At 35.4% G+C, this 17,210-nt stretch overlaps 2 protein-coding genes across 6 annotated transcripts in view; one reads left to right on the top strand and one right to left on the bottom strand.

The window, feature by feature from the left end:
- Positions 1–12,405, top strand: part of LOC121985837 (protein MOR1-like) — a 31,258-nt gene extending 18,853 nt beyond the window's left edge. For both annotated transcript variants that reach the window (XM_042539515.1, XM_042539516.1), the window contains exons 34-54: positions 3–77; positions 1,826–1,921; positions 2,020–2,121; positions 2,223–2,324; positions 2,493–2,675; positions 2,755–2,866; positions 3,048–3,124; positions 3,294–3,373; positions 5,890–5,955; positions 6,078–6,201; positions 9,559–9,681; positions 9,759–9,836; positions 9,918–10,076; positions 10,156–10,314; positions 10,382–10,479; positions 10,573–10,729; positions 10,811–10,927; positions 11,043–11,138; positions 11,233–11,304; positions 11,392–11,653; positions 11,790–12,405. In XM_042539515.1, the coding sequence (XP_042395449.1) occupies positions 3–77; positions 1,826–1,921; positions 2,020–2,121; positions 2,223–2,324; positions 2,493–2,675; positions 2,755–2,866; positions 3,048–3,124; positions 3,294–3,373; positions 5,890–5,955; positions 6,078–6,201; positions 9,559–9,681; positions 9,759–9,836; positions 9,918–10,076; positions 10,156–10,314; positions 10,382–10,479; positions 10,573–10,729; positions 10,811–10,927; positions 11,043–11,138; positions 11,233–11,304; positions 11,392–11,653; positions 11,790–12,046 (2,595 nt within the window). In that variant the 3' untranslated portion in view covers positions 12,047–12,405. The remainder of the gene's footprint in view (positions 1–2; positions 78–1,825; positions 1,922–2,019; positions 2,122–2,222; positions 2,325–2,492; positions 2,676–2,754; positions 2,867–3,047; positions 3,125–3,293; positions 3,374–5,889; positions 5,956–6,077; positions 6,202–9,558; positions 9,682–9,758; positions 9,837–9,917; positions 10,077–10,155; positions 10,315–10,381; positions 10,480–10,572; positions 10,730–10,810; positions 10,928–11,042; positions 11,139–11,232; positions 11,305–11,391; positions 11,654–11,789) is intronic.
- Positions 12,406–12,739: 334 nt separating this feature from the next.
- LOC121985836 (type I inositol polyphosphate 5-phosphatase 10-like) lies at positions 12,740–16,134 on the bottom strand. Of its 4 annotated transcripts, none has more exons than XM_042539513.1 (10): positions 15,986–16,134; positions 15,509–15,611; positions 15,285–15,354; positions 14,879–14,954; positions 14,687–14,791; positions 14,026–14,581; positions 13,751–13,944; positions 13,556–13,664; positions 13,324–13,472; positions 12,740–13,249 (listed from the first exon to the last, which is right to left on the bottom strand). In XM_042539513.1, the coding sequence occupies exons 2-10, from the start codon at positions 15,533–15,535 to the stop codon at positions 13,045–13,047; spliced, it is 1,491 nt and encodes a 496-aa protein (XP_042395447.1). In that variant the 5' UTR covers positions 15,536–15,611; positions 15,986–16,134; the 3' UTR covers positions 12,740–13,044. The 4 variants fall into 4 exon arrangements, with proteins under 4 accessions (XP_042395447.1, XP_042395445.1, XP_042395448.1 ...); XM_042539511.1 differs by having other exon boundaries at positions 14,879–14,960; positions 15,986–16,133; XM_042539514.1 differs by having other exon boundaries at positions 15,509–15,598; positions 15,986–16,128.
- Between the last annotated feature and the right edge of the window lie 1,076 nt (positions 16,135–17,210).

The raw sequence follows: 17,210 nt of genomic DNA, 5'->3' as shown, positions 1-17,210 counted from the left end.
AGGAAGATAGGGAGAAGCATGTTCCTAGGAGATTTAAGTTTGAGGAGCCACGTCCTGAACAAATTCAGGAGCTGGAGGTTTGTTTCTCAAAAGATCTGACATATTTTTGTTTATTTTTTTCTTTTGACATTGGAGCTTGCTTAAGACCACTCTAGTAATGGAAGAAAAATATTTGATAAAAAGTTCCCATCGACATGCTATTGACTGTGTTTGTTTCTGTTTCCTGTCCTATTTCTCTTATATCTTTTCTTTCAAGCAGTTGTAGATGCTTATCTCATGAATATGATATATTTTGTAATTCTTTGAAAATATATTTATCTAATCTTCAAAGCAGATGACTGATATTGTAATACATTGTCAAGCTGTATTGACTACATATCAACTACTGATTTCTTTGATCTCATTCTATGTTGCGCACCATTAACTCTAATTAGTTGTACTCGTCCAATTATAAAATTGATGGGTCCTCTTTGTATATGTACATCTTTGAAGCCACGCTCGATTACTTATAAATAAATAGTAGTATATCCATATAAAACTGAAAGTCAATAGCATTTCCAATGTGGACACAATCAACTATTATAAATTCAATTTGCCTATGTTACTCGTACTCAAGTACAATATTTGATACAACTGTGGGTCCTAGATGTTTGACAACTATTTATAAAAGCTTTGCATGCGATCAATAGGGGTGTTGGTTCAATTTGCAAGGTCAGTTTCCAATATGAGTACAAAGGGGTAGATGAATAGTAGTTGCATGGAGTCTAACTTCACGTTAAAACATGTCTTCTTAATCAATTATTCCCCGCATTTTATCATATATTCGATATGCACTTTGCTTTCTAATTGTACTGTTCTTTTTTTCTTAACTGTCCATCACTTCAATAAATACAATAAGCAGCTCATGCCATTGCCACAGATCCATGTTCTGATACAATTTCATTTAGTCTAATGGGCATATGAAAATCACACAATATTTCTTTTTTCTATTGATACAACAACAACAATAACCAAGCCTTATCTTACTAGGTAGAGTTGGCTTCTTTTTTTATTGATGATATTCATTAATATCTCATCATTGAATAACATCTCCAAAATATGTAATAGTTGCAGTGTTTTTTAAAGATTCTTCTCGTAATTCAAATTACATTCCCATTACTTAGCACAACATAGTGCACAAATAACATACACCAATGCACCAGGTGTGGTTATCTTGAATACGATTGGTGACTCCATCTATATTAACACAAAATGATATAGATTTATTGACTTTTGATGTAAATCTACAAGCCAACAGGTTTATTGCTAGGGATTGCATTATCATTCATGTCCTTATTACACTGAGATGACTACTAAATATACACCTTTCACCCATAAAGTGGACCACATTTAAAATCCACCACATTAACTGCTTCAAGATTTTATCATAAAGGTTTTTTTTTTAATTCTTTCAAAAAAAGTTTTTCTAGATTTGATAGTTTTTATTTGTTGTTTTAACGGAATGTGGAGATTTAGAAAATCTTTACTAGTATAAGAATATATGTTGTTACCAAATAACACAAATATAACCGGACATGTGATTTGGGCTTGTATGCATTTACTAAGAAAAACTTAGGATAAACATTAGGAATTTATTATATTCTCAAATTAGGGTACATTGTTTGGGTGCTGTTATTCATGACCTCACAGTGTGCCAGATCTGTGCAAGGGCTGCTCTATCCTCATATGATGGTGTGGACATACATAAATTTAAATTTAGGATATTTGATTTTACATGATAAGATATTAAACATTCTCTGTTATGATACTAAAACTTCTACTGCAGTATGATATCACAAAGCATTTCAGAGAAGATCTCCATAGGAGACTTTTAAGCACAGACTTCAAAAAGCAAGTAGATGGACTCGAGTTGTTGCAAAAGGTGGATTGACTTTTTCTGTTCCAAATCAGCAAAACAAAATTGTGCATGTGTGATTCAAAGATGTTTTATTTTTGAGTAACCTGCTTGTCTTTAAATAGGTTCTGCCGTCACATAGGACAGATATATTTGAACTACTTGACATACTTTTGAGATGGTTCGTTCTACGATTTTGTGAGTCAAATACGACATGCTTGTTGAAGGTAAAACATACTTTGTTTGCTTATCGTAATTGACTGGCCTGTGCTCTACTTAGACTGTTTAGTAATAGATCATCTTATCTCTTTTTAATTATGATTTGTAGGTGCTTGAATTCCTTCCTGAGCTTTTTGATGTTCTAAAGGATGAGAATTATAGTCTGACTGAGGCAGAAGCTGCAATATTTCTTCCATGCCTTGTTGAGAAGGTTGTTTTAAACATATAGTTTGATCTTATAGATCCTTTGATGTGATGAAAATTCTCTGTACCCATTTTTCAAACCTGTAGAATACAATACATGTATGATCGAATATATGTAGTTTTCCTTTCTTAATTTGGTTCTTACTTTGTGGTGCTAAGTTATTTCTCACTGCAGTTTGGTCATAACATCGAAAAAGTCCGGGAGAAAATGCGTGAATTGATGAAGAAAATTGTTATTGTTTATTCAGCATCAAAGTTTTTTCCTTATATTGTGGAAGGTTTGCGATCAAAGAATAATCGGACTCGGGTTGAATGCGTTGATTTCATCGAATGCCTACTTGATCATTATGGAACTGAGGTTAATTTATAGTCATCATACTATTAGAATTTTTCCTATCAGCAAAATAAATGCTTATTATTATATTTTTATTTTTTAGATTAGTGGACAGTTGAAATCTTTGCAACTTGTTGCTGGTTTAACATCTGAGCGTGATGGTGAAATTAGGAAAGCTGCTCTTAATACATTGGCTACTGCTTACAAACATCTTGGTATGTGTCTTTTGTGCTCTAAACTTCAAATTGCTGTATTTGGCATGCTTTTATTATGCTCAGATTACTGTGATTACATGACAGATAGGGTTTTGTATATCTTTCAAGATAGTCATTTTGGTACCTTTATGATATCTGTGTTTTTGTACTTCTATAGACACGGTTGTCTGTTCTTTAACAGGTGAAGATGTATGGAGATATGTTGGGAAGCTTTCTGATGCCCAAAGGAGTATGCTAGATGATAGATTTAAATGGAAGGTTAGACCATTTTTTTTCCATCTAATAATGACCATGCTTTGTCAATATCATTGGATTGTCATAAGCTATAAAACTATGTTAATTTCTACTGCAATGATTACTTTCTGTTTTTCATTTTTTTTTCCATGCCTTTTTTCCTAGTTTGAGTTTTGTTTTCTTCCATTTTCAGGCCAGAGAAATGGATAAGAGAAAGGAAGGAAAGCCTGGTGAGGCTAGAATTGCTCTAAGGCGTTCAGTTCGAGAAAATGGGTCTCTTCTTCTTCTCTCTCTCTCTCTATAGATTTCTTTGAACATATATGTATATATACATATATTTGTTTACGTTTATTTATCTAATATCAAATTCTGCTATCCTTGTTGAATACAATGCAAATGATGGATACAACTTGTTTAATTATGTTTCTTTGGAAAATCTCTTGGGTAGTTTTTGTGTAATTTTTCCATTATACAAAAATGTGTGTATATTTTTGTAAATTAATTTGCATTTTGCTTCAATTATGTTGCAGGAATATTAACTAATTGCATATTAATAAATTGTCATATGACTTGAGAGTTAAAAAATATTTTATTTATTTTGTTAGATTAGAGTATGATGAAGCATTTATTTTTCCATCTTGTGGTGCTCGAACTGTTAGAATATATAATTTGGATGTGAATGTTCTTTTTTCTCTCTCTATTCTATATATTGCTTCAGTACTTCTAGCTTGGGATTGGAATGAATAAATTTTAAGGTTGCATTTCTAGGGTTTTTCCATTTGTGAGGGATGCTACAGATTGTTGAAACGGTGCAGCCTCCTCTTCCCTTTCACACTTTCCCTCTGCAATCTCTCCAGAGTTAATTGATCACTGCCCCTATGCCTCTCAACTTGCAATGCTTTAGATTCTGACCCCAAATGAGCTAGACAACTAGCTACTCTTCACAAGCATAAGGCTTTTCAGCCTGCTTCTCCCTATTACTTGCTGCAACCTCAACGAGTCAAATTCACAAGTGAGTCTCCAATTATCTCCCACACAGGCAAGCCCTTGTAATGCAAGGTGTAGCATTGCCACAGCCCAGGAGTGGTGCTTGAAAGGCACCTTCTTCCTCCCATACTTCAATTGTGCCCTCACACTATTTTCTGATCCCACCGAGCAACAATGTCTGCAACTTCTCTGCTGTGCTTTCTGCTATTTCTTGCTAATTCTCTTGTATCTCCTTTTTTTCTTTTCTTGGATATCATTTTTCTCTTCTCTTGGGATGATATCATACTTTTACTCATTTAGTCATTTGCTTTGGTTGTCTTTTCTCATTTTTTTAAGAGTAGACATAGGAACTCTAATCTCTTTCTTTCTCATTTGAAATTCAGCATATTTTTCTTTATGTTTGTAAACATCAAATTCCTATGGTACCTTCAGGTCTAGGGGAGTTATGGAAATTGTGAAGATTGTTTACTCTTTGGAAGCAAAAGATCAAACCAACTTTATCATCATGCAGCCTAACCATTGGTTAGCTTGAAATGAACTTATTAATCCTTTTTAAGGGAAATAAAGATGAGACATACTGGTCTTATCCCAAGCTAGAAGCATGACAAGTCATGCATAACCTCCTTTTGTATTGGCATTTGTGCAACTGAGATCTTTGTTACAGTCTGTTCTCATGACATCTGAATGTTATTCAGGGAATCTACTAAGTGACAAGGCTTGATTACATGGAAATTACTTTAGTCTTTAAAGCAACCAATTTTAGTTCTACACTATTCCCACTTTGACTTCCTATGTTGTTTTCTATCTTTTGCCTGAAGTAAGAAGTTGGAAAAGAAGTGAATCACATGTATTTGATGGTATTATTGTTGCCTTTGCATTTTAGTTGTGGTGTCTTGGATGTATGATATCTATGGAATTTTGTTACTCTATTAAAAAAAGGGCAGACCAGTGCACAAAGCTCCCGTTATGCGGGGTCCCGGGGAAGGATCCATTGTACATAGCCTTACCCTACTTTTTGTAAGAGGTTGTTTCTAGGATTCGAACCCATGACCTTTTGGTCACAAAGCAACAACTTTACCGTTGCGCCAAGGCTCTCTTCTTTGTTATTCTATTAGCACTAACTTAATGCTAATTAGTGGTAGGTTATACATTTAGGTAAGCAACCACTTGTCTCGCTCTATTCCCCCTTATTCTTATGTTTTTGAGCAACTTTTGATATAAGACAAGTTCCTATTATTTTGAAAGGTTTAGCGGCTATGTTCACTTAGGCTGTTTAGAAGGGAAAAACTGTTTGGAGCCCTTATCTCTGTTATATAGTCATCAGTTTGCCACTTATTGTGTCTTGGAGGGATGAGTGGAATGTCCGATCCTTTCTCTGTCATTGTTAAGATCTTATGGTGTCCTATAGTGATGATGTGCCATGCTAGATGTATTGCATAGTTGTTGACAATGTATAATGTGTGAGGACTAACTTGACATTTTTCATGGTTCCGCCTATCATTATATTTTTGCTGAGAGAGGGTTCGTGAATTATAATATATGGTTTCTTTGTTGCTTCATTTTGCTAGATGCTTATCCTTGCTTTTTTCTTGATATTTTAAATAGTTAGTCTCCCTAAATTTGAGGAAGTATTTATTTAAGCCATCAAAAACTTTCTGCTAGAAAGAATGTAATTTTTCCTATGGTTTATTATAGTTTTTCTAGTTGATTCCCAAGTTGTTTCTAATTGAATTTTTTCAGCATGTCACTGATCTTCACAATTTTGTTGTGTCATGAAGACTAATTTTATGTTGAATTTATAGGCTAGATGTAGCAGAGCAGTGTGGAGAAGTTTATTCACGTTTTGTTTCTGTTCCAATGGCAACAAGGTCTGGGCAATTCATTGAAAAATTATAATTTGCTTCATGTTCTAAATATGAAACCACATATTCCATCAACAACCTTTCTTCCGGTTTTTGCCTTTTTTTTTATTGATAATGCTTAACAACAGGGACAATGTTGGTTATGCTGAACCTGATGAAAGGCACATTTTAGCTCGACAGTTTGCTACTGCGAATGGACCTACCGACTGGCATGAAGCTCTTGATATCATTGCATTGGGTCTACCTGAACAGGTATTTTATTTGCAAAGTTTTCAGCTTTACTAGTTTTCAGTAAGTCATTTTTCAACCAGTCATTTAAAATTAGTAGCCTAATCTTTTTCCTTAACTGATGGCATCCTTTTCAAAGCCATAAGTTGGTTCTCTATAGTTTCTAGAATCAAATAATGATATCAATTTGTATGAATCAAAACTTAAAAGAATAATTATGATTCATCTCAATAACATTGGCTATTAATCATCATTTATTATTTTTGAAAAAAAAAAGAGAAGAAAATCCCTGAGAATCAGATTGGAGCTATTAAAATTAATACCTAACCTTTAAATTAATTCAATCCAACAAAAGTTAAATTCAACTCAGTATAAAGAGGGAAAAATGAATATTTTATTACACAATAAAAATAAAGAAGCTTGGGATGTTGGTCTCCCAGAATTAGCAACATAGAAGAAATTTTTTCATGTGGAAAATAAGAAAAAATGAGGTGGAAATCAATACCCAATGATGACTAAGAAGAATGAGTTTTTCTGCAATTTGGAGTGATAGTGAGGTTGACTAAGAAGAATCTTACTACATTGAAACAGGCCTCTTCCTCTCTTTATGTATGCCATAGTCCTTTTCTTCCTCTCATCAACCATGCAAATGTACATGGAGACTCAGAACTAGTGACTAAAGTGGCGATCATTTCCCTATTGTTGGAAGGTCACAAAGATGGTTGTCATGTTATCTATTCTGTTACAGAATTACATTTCAATTCTGCATAAAAAAATATACATTATTTAGGAATTTTTAATCACGGTAAATATGAACTTATAGTTTTGGTTATAAAATCATAATCAATATGATGCATTAATCATATTGTATTAGTAAATAGGATTTTTCCTTTTTAATATACATTAGTTTGTGAAAATCATATCTAAGAGAGAATCTTTTTACCTTTTTCGATAAGTTACGATTCAATACATTCACAATATGGGATCATTAAAATGATTCACTATATGAATCTGAATTTGACAATTTTGAGGGTGTCTAACTTAATGCAACTTTGGATTTATTTGTATAAGTGATTCTTAGATTCTATTTGCTAGTTCATGTCCTTAAAGAAATAATGTAATCTAAGATTGAGATAAAAATCAACATTTGTTTTTTGATGTTGATTATGTTAGATTTAAAAGTAACTAGCCTTTTGTATTCGTTTCATCCCTTTTGTATTAATTTCATCCCTGAATTGCTTACGATTCAAAATTTTGAGCCTCATTCAATTTCTTGTTTTTTTATGGTTATAATGTTTCAGATCTTTTTCTATCTTCTTCTGGCCTAGTCACCTAGATGTGTTTGGACCATGTTTCAAATTATTGGTGCAATCGGTTTTGATGTTAAGCAAAGGGCTAAGTTAGAAAAATGTATCTGGAAACTGTTGGTGCAATCGATTTTGATGTTAAGCAAAGAGTTAAGTTAGAAAATGTATCTAATAAGTTTGTGATAAGTGCATGCAGGAGCAGGTCATGTAGCAAGAAGTCTTGATAGATTAAGGGTGATCCGATACTTGACAAGAAAAAGTCCCGGTGGTATGAAATCATGGAAAATTAAAGGTGATTAGATTTCTGGCAATACGAAGTCTCAGCTAGTCAAAGTTGATAAAAGACTTCTCAAGGCGAAAAAGACTCCATATAAAGATATGGGAGAAGGGTTTTCTCCAATGAATGATTTGGCAAATTTCATTTGTGCTACAATGAGTGTGAGTGTGAATCCATATGTAACCTTGGAAAAATGAGGGATAGATTAGGCTCGGACGAAAGCCTTAGGATTGACTTAGTCACTTCTTTAGTCGACTGATGATCAAAACAATTCAACAGATAACCCAGGCCCTCAGCTTGCCAAGCGTGCTAGTTGACTGAGTAGCTGACTGCTCAGAGCGATCTCTTTGGCCGTCTCGATTGAAGAATTGATTGGTACACTTGAGTTAAGTAATTTATTGTAATAGATGTTTTCTTGGAGCTATAATTGAAGGCAATCGTAGGATGGTGGAAGCGGTCGACTAAGACACAACAGTTGTTTGTTGAAGGCAATTGGCTAGTGGAACAAGCAATTGAAATAACAGTTAATTGGTATTGACCAATGAACTAATGCTAATGGAGCAGTCGATTGATGTATGACAAATAGGATGCTTCTAGAGATTTCTTGAGAGCTTGAGAGAAGGCAATAAATATAAGACTTGTTGGCTACGAAATCAACAACCATTTACAACGACTGTACTTTGCCAAAATCTCTACACTCAAGCTCTCTCCCTCGCTCGTAATTTTTCTTCTCTTTTTAATTGAGGTTTCTCCACCTCTATATGATTGTTGCTTTCTTTATTTTATTTGTGCATTTACTTTCGACATATCAAAACAATTGTTCAGATAGGAGATCACGAGTCACTAAAAGCTTTAAGTATTTAGGATCTTTTTTATAAAAGGGTAGAGGGGTTGATAGAAATATTTTATATAGAATATAAGTAAGATGGTTAAATTAGAGGAGGACGTGTTCTCTGTGATCATAAGGTACTTTTAAAGCGTAAAGGAAAGGATTACAAAATGGTGTTATTATATAAAGTTGAATGTTAGGTTATTAAATGAACACCCGAGTAGAATATGAGAGTTGTAGAGATAAGGATGATGAGGTGGATGTGCGGGCGTACGAGGATGAATAGATAAGAAATGAGAACATTATAGAGAGTTAGAGTTGCACTTATTATGAAGGATATTTCATAATAGTAAAAGCAGTAAACTACTATTATATACATTCTAGAAAGATTTCTAGTCTCTGTTTCTTATATTTTGAAGAGACTTGCATTATTATAACTCCTATGCTATGTGCCATAATGCAATCTCAAATAAGTTTAAACATATTAAGGGTACAGATTTGTTTTTTTGTATATTTCATAATAGGGCGCCATGAAATTATTATGCTGGAGTAAACTACTATTATATTCATTCTAGAAAGATTTCAAGTCTTTCTTTCTTACTTTTTTGAAGAGACTTTTTGTGAGTCATAATGCAAAATCAAATTAGTTTAAACAATATCTTAAGCATGTAGACTTGGTTTTTCAAATATTGATGTTGAATTTGATGGCATTTCTGTTCTTGAGGAAATCCTTCTGTTTTCTTTATAGCATCTTAATTTACATAGATAACTTTTCAAGTGCAACTACAGTGAGGCAATTTAGTTTGATTCTTGTGCTGTATAGTTTGATTCTTGTGCTGTATAGCAATTATAAACTGTGATTCAGTCTTATTTTTATTTGTCTTCTTTGCTTTTCTTTTTTCCTTCCCCACCATTTTTGTCTTTCTTTGATGATGGTATTCTTTAGCTTCTCTTTTATCTTGTTGCAGTCAGTCGAAGGCATGAAAGTTATATGCCATGAGTTGACACAGGCCACAGCTGACTCCAATAACAGTGCAATGGAAGAGCTAGCTAAAGATGCTGATAGATTAGTTTCGTGTCTAGCGAAAATGGTAGTTTGATCTATTTTCTCTAATTTCAAGAAACTGTGTTATTGTTAATTGCGTAAACCATCTGTCAAATTATTCAGGTTCCCAGTACCTTTAATTTCAGTCTTTCTGGAGCTTCTTCAAGATCCTGTAAATATGTTCTTAATACACTAATGCAGGTATTCATCTTTTAGTTGATATTTTTTTTTCATCTGTTTTAATCCGACTTGGATGGATTGTATGAAAGCTTTCTTCTACAGACCTTCCAGATCAAAAAACTTGCTCATGCTGTGAAAGAGAGTACATTAGATAACCTCATAACTGAACTTCTTCTTTGGCTTTTGGATGAAAGAGTTCCTTTGATGGATGATGGTAGTCAATTATTGAAAGCACTTAATGTTTTGATGCTCAAGATTCTGGTAGTTTTTTTGTATATATTTTTGCATGAAGTGTATCTTGAAGTAGAAAATGTATCCTTAAGTATCTTTGTTTGAACAGGATAATGCAGAAAGAACATCTTCGTTTGTGGTGTTAATTAGCTTGTTGAGACCTTTGGACCCATCAAGGTGGCCATCCCCTGCATCATCTGAGGCTCTCATCATCAGAAACCAGAAGTTCTCAGATCTAGTTGTTAAATGTTTAATTAAATTGACAAAGGTACCATCCGGTAATTGGAAACTCCTTGTCAACTCTTTCTTTGCTTCATCCAATGTTGTTCATACAGGTATTACAGAGCACAATTTATGAAGTTGATCTCGACCGTGTTCTTCAAAGCATTCATGTGTATTTGCAAGGACTAGGGATGGAGGAGATTCGAAGAAGGTAATATTTTTTATTATCTTGTAATTTAGTCGACTTAGTAGTTGATTAATATGGTAGTAGTCTGTCTTGATTACACTTTTACGGTACTTGCAGGGCTGGAGCAGATGATAAACCACTTAGGATGGTTAAAACTGTTTTGCATGAATTAGTGAAACTCCGAGGTACAGCTATAAAGGGTCACCTCTCTATGGTACCTATAGACACCGAACCTCAACCAATCATCCTTGCTTATATTGACCTAAATCTTCAGGTAAGTTGTGGTTATAATCAAAATATCTTGTTTTAGTGATTAGTATCTGAATTGACTGAACCTTTTTCCTTAAATGAATAGACCCTTGCGGCTGCTAGAATGTTAACTCCATCTGGTCCCATGGGACAAACACATTGGGGTGACACTGCTTCTAATAGTCCAGCTCCTGCAACACATTCAGCAGATGCTCAATTGAAGGTGTGTTTAACTGCAGCTTGCCTGCTTGTGAAATTCAGTTTGACCTTGCCTATATTGTACTCATCCATGTCAGTCCTCATTGTGATGTTTTTTTCCTTCTTTTTACTTGTAACAGCAAGAACTTGCTGCAGTATTTAAGAAAATTGGTGATAAGCAAACCTGTACAATCGGACTATATGAACTCTACCGGATTACCCAACTCTATCCTAAGGTGAGTTCCTTGTTCCAAATACTAGTAACTCTGATTCATTCATCTGCTTAGTTTGTTTTCCTTTGCATGCTGAAGCCCCTTGTCTTATTTATAGGTGGATATATTTGCTCAGCTCCAAAATGCGAGTGAAGCATTTAGAACATATATTAGAGATGGACTTGCTCAGGTTTGTAGAATCTTCTCGAAGAGCTGCCTTTATGGTAGTATGAATATCTGTGTTTATTGTGTTTGGATTTGGTCTTTCTCCATCCAGATGGAGAAGAATGCAGCAGCTGGAAGGACACCTGCCAGCCTTCCCATGGCTACTCCACCACCCGTAGCAACTATTTCATCTCCAAAGTTTGGGCCTCTTTCTCCTGTTAACGCAAAGTCAGCTAATGCAAAAACTGAAAGCATAAATCCAAGTGCATACACAGATGATGGTGTTGTTGGAGCAACTACTTTGAGAAGTCAAACTGATCTTTCAGAGTTTAAGTCTCATTTAGGAGATGACCGAATGGATCGATATCCAGCTGGTAACTCTCTCACCGCTCTATACATGTTCAAGTGTATGCGTGCGCATATGAACTCATGAATGTATGAACGTCGGTGTGCTTTAAATTACATCAAATTGTTAGAATGACGTGTGCGTTCTCTTTCATATCTCTCCAGCCCCTACAGTAACAATGGGGACTCTTGATGCCATCAGAGAACGGATGAAAAGCATACAGGCTGCTGCTGCTGCTGGCAATTTGGATGGTTCAGCTCGACCATTTGGACATGTCAACGGTAATGTCCTTCATGGAATAGATCGTGGCGAAGGGGAAGCCCCAACACAGAGCAATATTCTCCCAATGGATGAGAAGGCATTATCCGGCTTGCAAGCAAGGATGGAGAGACTAAAAAGTGGATACCTTGAGCCACTGTAGCCATTATTGCAGGTCATATAGATCCTTGTAAATGAGGCGGCGACAGTTACTCTGCTAAGTGTTTAGGAATTGGGATCATGAGATGAGAATGGTGAGATGGGGGGCCTTGTGTATTGAGGCTTAGTGCACCCACCCGTGTTATCTTTTTATGGAGAAGCAGATCAGAAGATCATCGAAGCAATCCAACCGAGGTGATTTCTAGTGTTTTCCATTGGTCTAATGTAAAAGATAATTCATTTGACATGTCCATATTTTTTTTTAAACCATCTTGTTTCCAACACCCTCTGGGAAATATTGATGTATAAAATGCTCTTTATTTCGTTAGAACAATCATAATGCCTTGCCTTATTTTTATTGAACCTAAGGTTGGGGACGTCCAGTGACTCCAAACAATTTGATTTTTTTGGCACGTTGGAGTATAGCGTGTCTATTTTTTAAGTTCTCTACACCATTTCTACCTAGGACATCCAACTCAATTTATTAGCCCATCAGCTTGCCTATCCATTTAGATTTTGAAACAATTAATATTGAAAATGAGGTATTTCATTCTATAAAGGAGGCTGTGCATGAAGTCTCTATCTATGTGGGTAGAAATTGCAAGACACAGAAGAAAGAAATCATTAAAAGAAGAAACTTACAAATATTTTGTTGAAAAGTCAAACTGCAGAAGTCAACTACACGCGCGTTGGCACGTCTTAAAACAATAATTAATGGTCAAACTTCTGATTCATAGAACAAAATAATCAAATTTTGTAGCCCCTCGTGTGACATGGCTCTACTATTTTACAGTTTGGTGATGAACAAAACCGACGCTTTAGCTTCGGCAGCCAAATTATAGCATTTCCAATCTCTCTTATTCTATTCGCACCCTTCTCCAGGAGTAAGTTATATAAACCATATGCAAGGAAGAAACATATCGTCCAGATGATTCACATGAACGATGTATGCGGCGATTTTCGCATTCATGCTTTACATGTGTTTTCACATACTCGTAAGCGCTAGCAACTGCCTCCTCTGCTATTTAAAATCTCTTCTGCACCAACTCTCATGTTAGGAGTGGTTAAATTCTTTGATCTATCATCATTCACCCCAACCTCCACAACAAACACGGCACATACCGGTCGATGATCTGAAAATTTAGACTCCCCTCTGATATAAGACAGCTGCGCAATTCCATCACCATTCCAGAGAATGCGATCGCACCTGAAATTGTTTCGAGCTAGACTATAATGCTAGAGAAATCATGTAGTTGTTTTGGACCAAGCAGCAATTCTTACCACGCAGGTGTTCTTCGTTTCTTCTTCGATGTTGCACCCTCTCCGGCATAAGTGTCCGAGTTGTTCGAGTACTTATAAGTGGGAGCGAAGTAGATCTTCCCTTCATTCCACCCCTTGAACACTCTCCCAGCTTCTCTTTCAATTTTAAGCTATCAAAACAATCAGGACGAAAGTTTTGCATCACAGATTTCACTTGTGGATTCCGCTACACGAAAAGGTGGATACCAAGTACCTGATCCTTCTCGAAAAGCTCATGCCAGTTATTATCCTCGAGAAGTTTTTTGGTCTCACTGTAGCTCAAAGAAATCCGGTAATTCAAATCCCCCAACCATATGACACGGCTGAGCAACCGGAGAAAGTAAATAAAATCACTAGATCAGTCTCCGATCATCGACGGAAATTATTATTCAAACAAAAGAACTCTTACTCATGCTCGAGAATCTTTACGGGTATTCTTCGACCGGCTCTTCTGCAGACCTTCCTGAATTGTGTGTGTTTCAGTGTTTCTGAAACGTCGGAATTCCTTCTCAGCTCGTCTCCTCCTTTCTCCCCCGAAGCCAAGTGACTGCAAATGAAGCAAAAGCTTGTTCGGTGCAACGACAGACTCACCGAGATGCATCCCTACGAGGTGAAAGAAAGAACAGAATGCAGCACATGAAAGCTGATAAAAAAAAAAACAAGATTAACAACCCTTCCTCTCACCTTATTACCAAGCCAACCCATAATTCCCCTTCCGATACAAGCGACTCGTAGGTGTCCTATGTGCTGCACAAGTTCTCTCCTCACCCAGACAGTGACAAAAATCCCCACCATCTGTTTGCTGGCTATGAGGCAATACTTCTGCTTACTACTTGTAGGCCTAACCGAAAACCCCGAAATAGAATAATGTACAACTTCCTCTTCTTCCTCCTCCTCCTCCTCTGAGTCACTGTCATTGATGTGAGCATGCTGGCAACTAAAACATGACCCTCTGTAGGACTTCCTTGTCGCTTCAGCAGGGCAATTGCAGGCTCTCAGACGGCGTCCCTGTTCCGTTTTGAAAGTTTTGCTAACGGCTTTAAGTGGTAGTTTCTGAAAGAGCAATGCACCTCTTGAGGCAGAGTCAATATAAGGAGATGATGAGTGTGATTCGATGTCAGTCTCTGTATCACCGGCACCATTCAATGCTTGATTGATTAGAGATAGCCACTTCGCCGCTGGCTCATTGTCCTCGATTACGAGTACATTCCCGGCATTCAGAGGAACTATCTCCTGAAAACTGGAAGGCCGGAAAGAAATAGAGACATCAGAATTCTATACGATTTCAAAGAAAGCTAGGAAATGAATCCATCACTTCCCTTGCAAAGATGTACATTCAAATTACCCCAAAACATATATATCTGAGTGATCATCAGCAGGAAGGAAGTCACTGAGGCTAAGTCCCTCATGGGGAGTATTTCCTCCAACATTCCATGTTGCCGCGAAAATCCTAAATCGCAATAGACAGATTCAAAATTAAGCAAATAAAGGTGAGATCGAAGACAAAAACCGCAAGGGAACGGATATGTTATCATACCTGATTGCCTCACTAGTTATGGTACTTGGAGCTCTATATAGGCGGTCATTGAAGACCATGCTCGCGACTTGTGAATCTGTTTCTTGAATGATGTATCAAAAATGAAGAGATTACTGACGAATTACGATCATGTTTGGTATAGGCAATGTAAATATGCAATCATCATGGTGATTGTGAACTAATGTAAGAGAATGAAGGTAGTTTGCAACTTTCTCGGTTGCTAATCTACGAAACTAACACAGTTTTCAAATTCTTAAGTGGCTTCTAGTGTATCAGAAAAGACATGACATGCTTCTGCTTATTTTCAGCTTTGAAACTAACACAGTTTAAGAATAGTTCTCGAGATCGAAAAGGTAAGAATTGTTGATATATATACCTCAATTATGACCAAAGCATAAGAACCTACCTGATGTTTTGCCTTTGCTTGAGTTTCCAGCATTATTATCATTGATCCGAATGATATTCCAAAGCGAAAACTGCAATTATGATCGAAATCAGATGCTGGAATAAGATTCTCCCCAATTTCGCTAATGTAACAACAAACTAAAATGAAGAACAAAAAAAGAAGAAATCTTCTTCATAATACTAACAAAAAAAGTTCAACTTTTTTTTCTTCACAAATAGTGTTACCTTTCTCCATCTGCTATCCTTTTTCATTTTTGACCAAATCACCAGCTTCCTTTTTCTCCCAAAATGCAACTTTTCTGGTTAAATTCCAACCTGCACTGACCAACTTTAAGGCAAACAAAGAATTTTACCAAGTGAATCTTCTGATTTCTGAGAAAGAGCTTCGAAGGAAGAAACAAAGAGACGAGATTCGCATCTACAAACCGAAATTTAACTAAAAAAGGCAGAGAAAAATATAGTTCAATCTCCCATAATTCATTCATAATCTTTTTTTTTTAAAAAAAACTACTTTTTATTAAACTTCCATCTCGTTGTCCAGTTCTTGAGCGCATAATTTGTAGAATTCGATGATAATCTCGATAGCTCATGAGCGTTTTTCCAATTTCTTCGATCCTTTTCTCTCTATACTACTTTTAATTGCTTATCCAACAATAAGAAGAAAAAACGGACAGGAAAAGAAAGAGAACACATTCTACTAACCGAGATCTCCTGCGACGTAACTCGCCGCGGCCCAAGGCGGTGCTGCGTCGATGGAGCTAGAGGGTGGCGGTTGCTCTTGTCGCCGGCGATCGACGTTTCCTTCCTTGACGACTCGGATTGGTGGTGGCGCGGGATTTCAACGTGAAAGCCATGACTACGTCTCTATCTTATACACCAGAATTTGTTTTTTCGCATTTAATTTATATATTAACTAATATAATTAATCCGTAACCCTTTTTTAAAAATATATAAATAATAAATAACCATTTATCCCAGTGTCCACTTGTTGAAGACATTATTTCTCAAAAAGGATTCAACGATGAATCTCGATGACTCAGAATTGCTAATGAAGATATGGATTAAGGGGAATGCACACAAATTAAATTAACAGAGAGTAATTATAATCTCGCAGCTCGTTACAACAATGAAATTATGAATAAAATTATTTTCAAGCAAATGTTAAAGCTGTGAATAATCTCCTGGTTTCTTATAACAAATATCATTGTTGCAATTAATAAATTCCTAAAAATGATTATTAATGTGGTTCTCCAATCTCATTTTCCTTTTTAATCAAAATGACGTTCATTGTCTTTGTTCGGTCATGTATATTTATCTTTCTATCTTCCATTATTATTATCATTATTATCTCTTATCTAATCTTGAATTGATTGTGCCCTTTATAGCATCTACTATTTCGTAGTTAATATAACATATAATTAATATATTTAAAAATATTTATGTAATAATAGGCACAGTTTCATACATGCTACAATGTGTATTCAATCATGTTCATCTATATTCATGTTGAAATAGCTATGATTTCATAATTACTACAACGTATATTCAATCTACTCATCTAATATTCACATTATAATAGTTGTAGTTTCATATTTGTAATATATATTGTAGCAGTTATGATTTTATAACAGGTATAATGTGTCCACTAATTTAAAATTTAGATGAAAGATAATAATATGAATAATATTAAAAGACGGATGGATAAATATTTAGGGTTGAACGAAATGGGCAACCTTAATTAAAAATAAGGTGGAGAATTTGGAAAGGAAGGCGTCTTTTTATTTAATTTTTGCCCGATCATCATTGAGTGTTTGTTTAACTTTGTGCATCATTTAAATATTACAAGTCATTTTCTTTTGACTCAGGGTATAAATTCTCATGTTTCATTTTTTTATAAATTCTCTTTTATGGTGGCTTTCTTTCATCA

Source organism: Zingiber officinale, chromosome 5B (genome assembly GCF_018446385.1).
Source record: "Zingiber officinale cultivar Zhangliang chromosome 5B, Zo_v1.1, whole genome shotgun sequence".
Lineage (NCBI taxonomy): Eukaryota > Viridiplantae > Streptophyta > Magnoliopsida > Zingiberales > Zingiberaceae > Zingiber > Zingiber officinale.
Note: the sequence above shows the minus strand (reverse complement) of the source record. Positions and strands in the feature narration are given on the sequence as shown.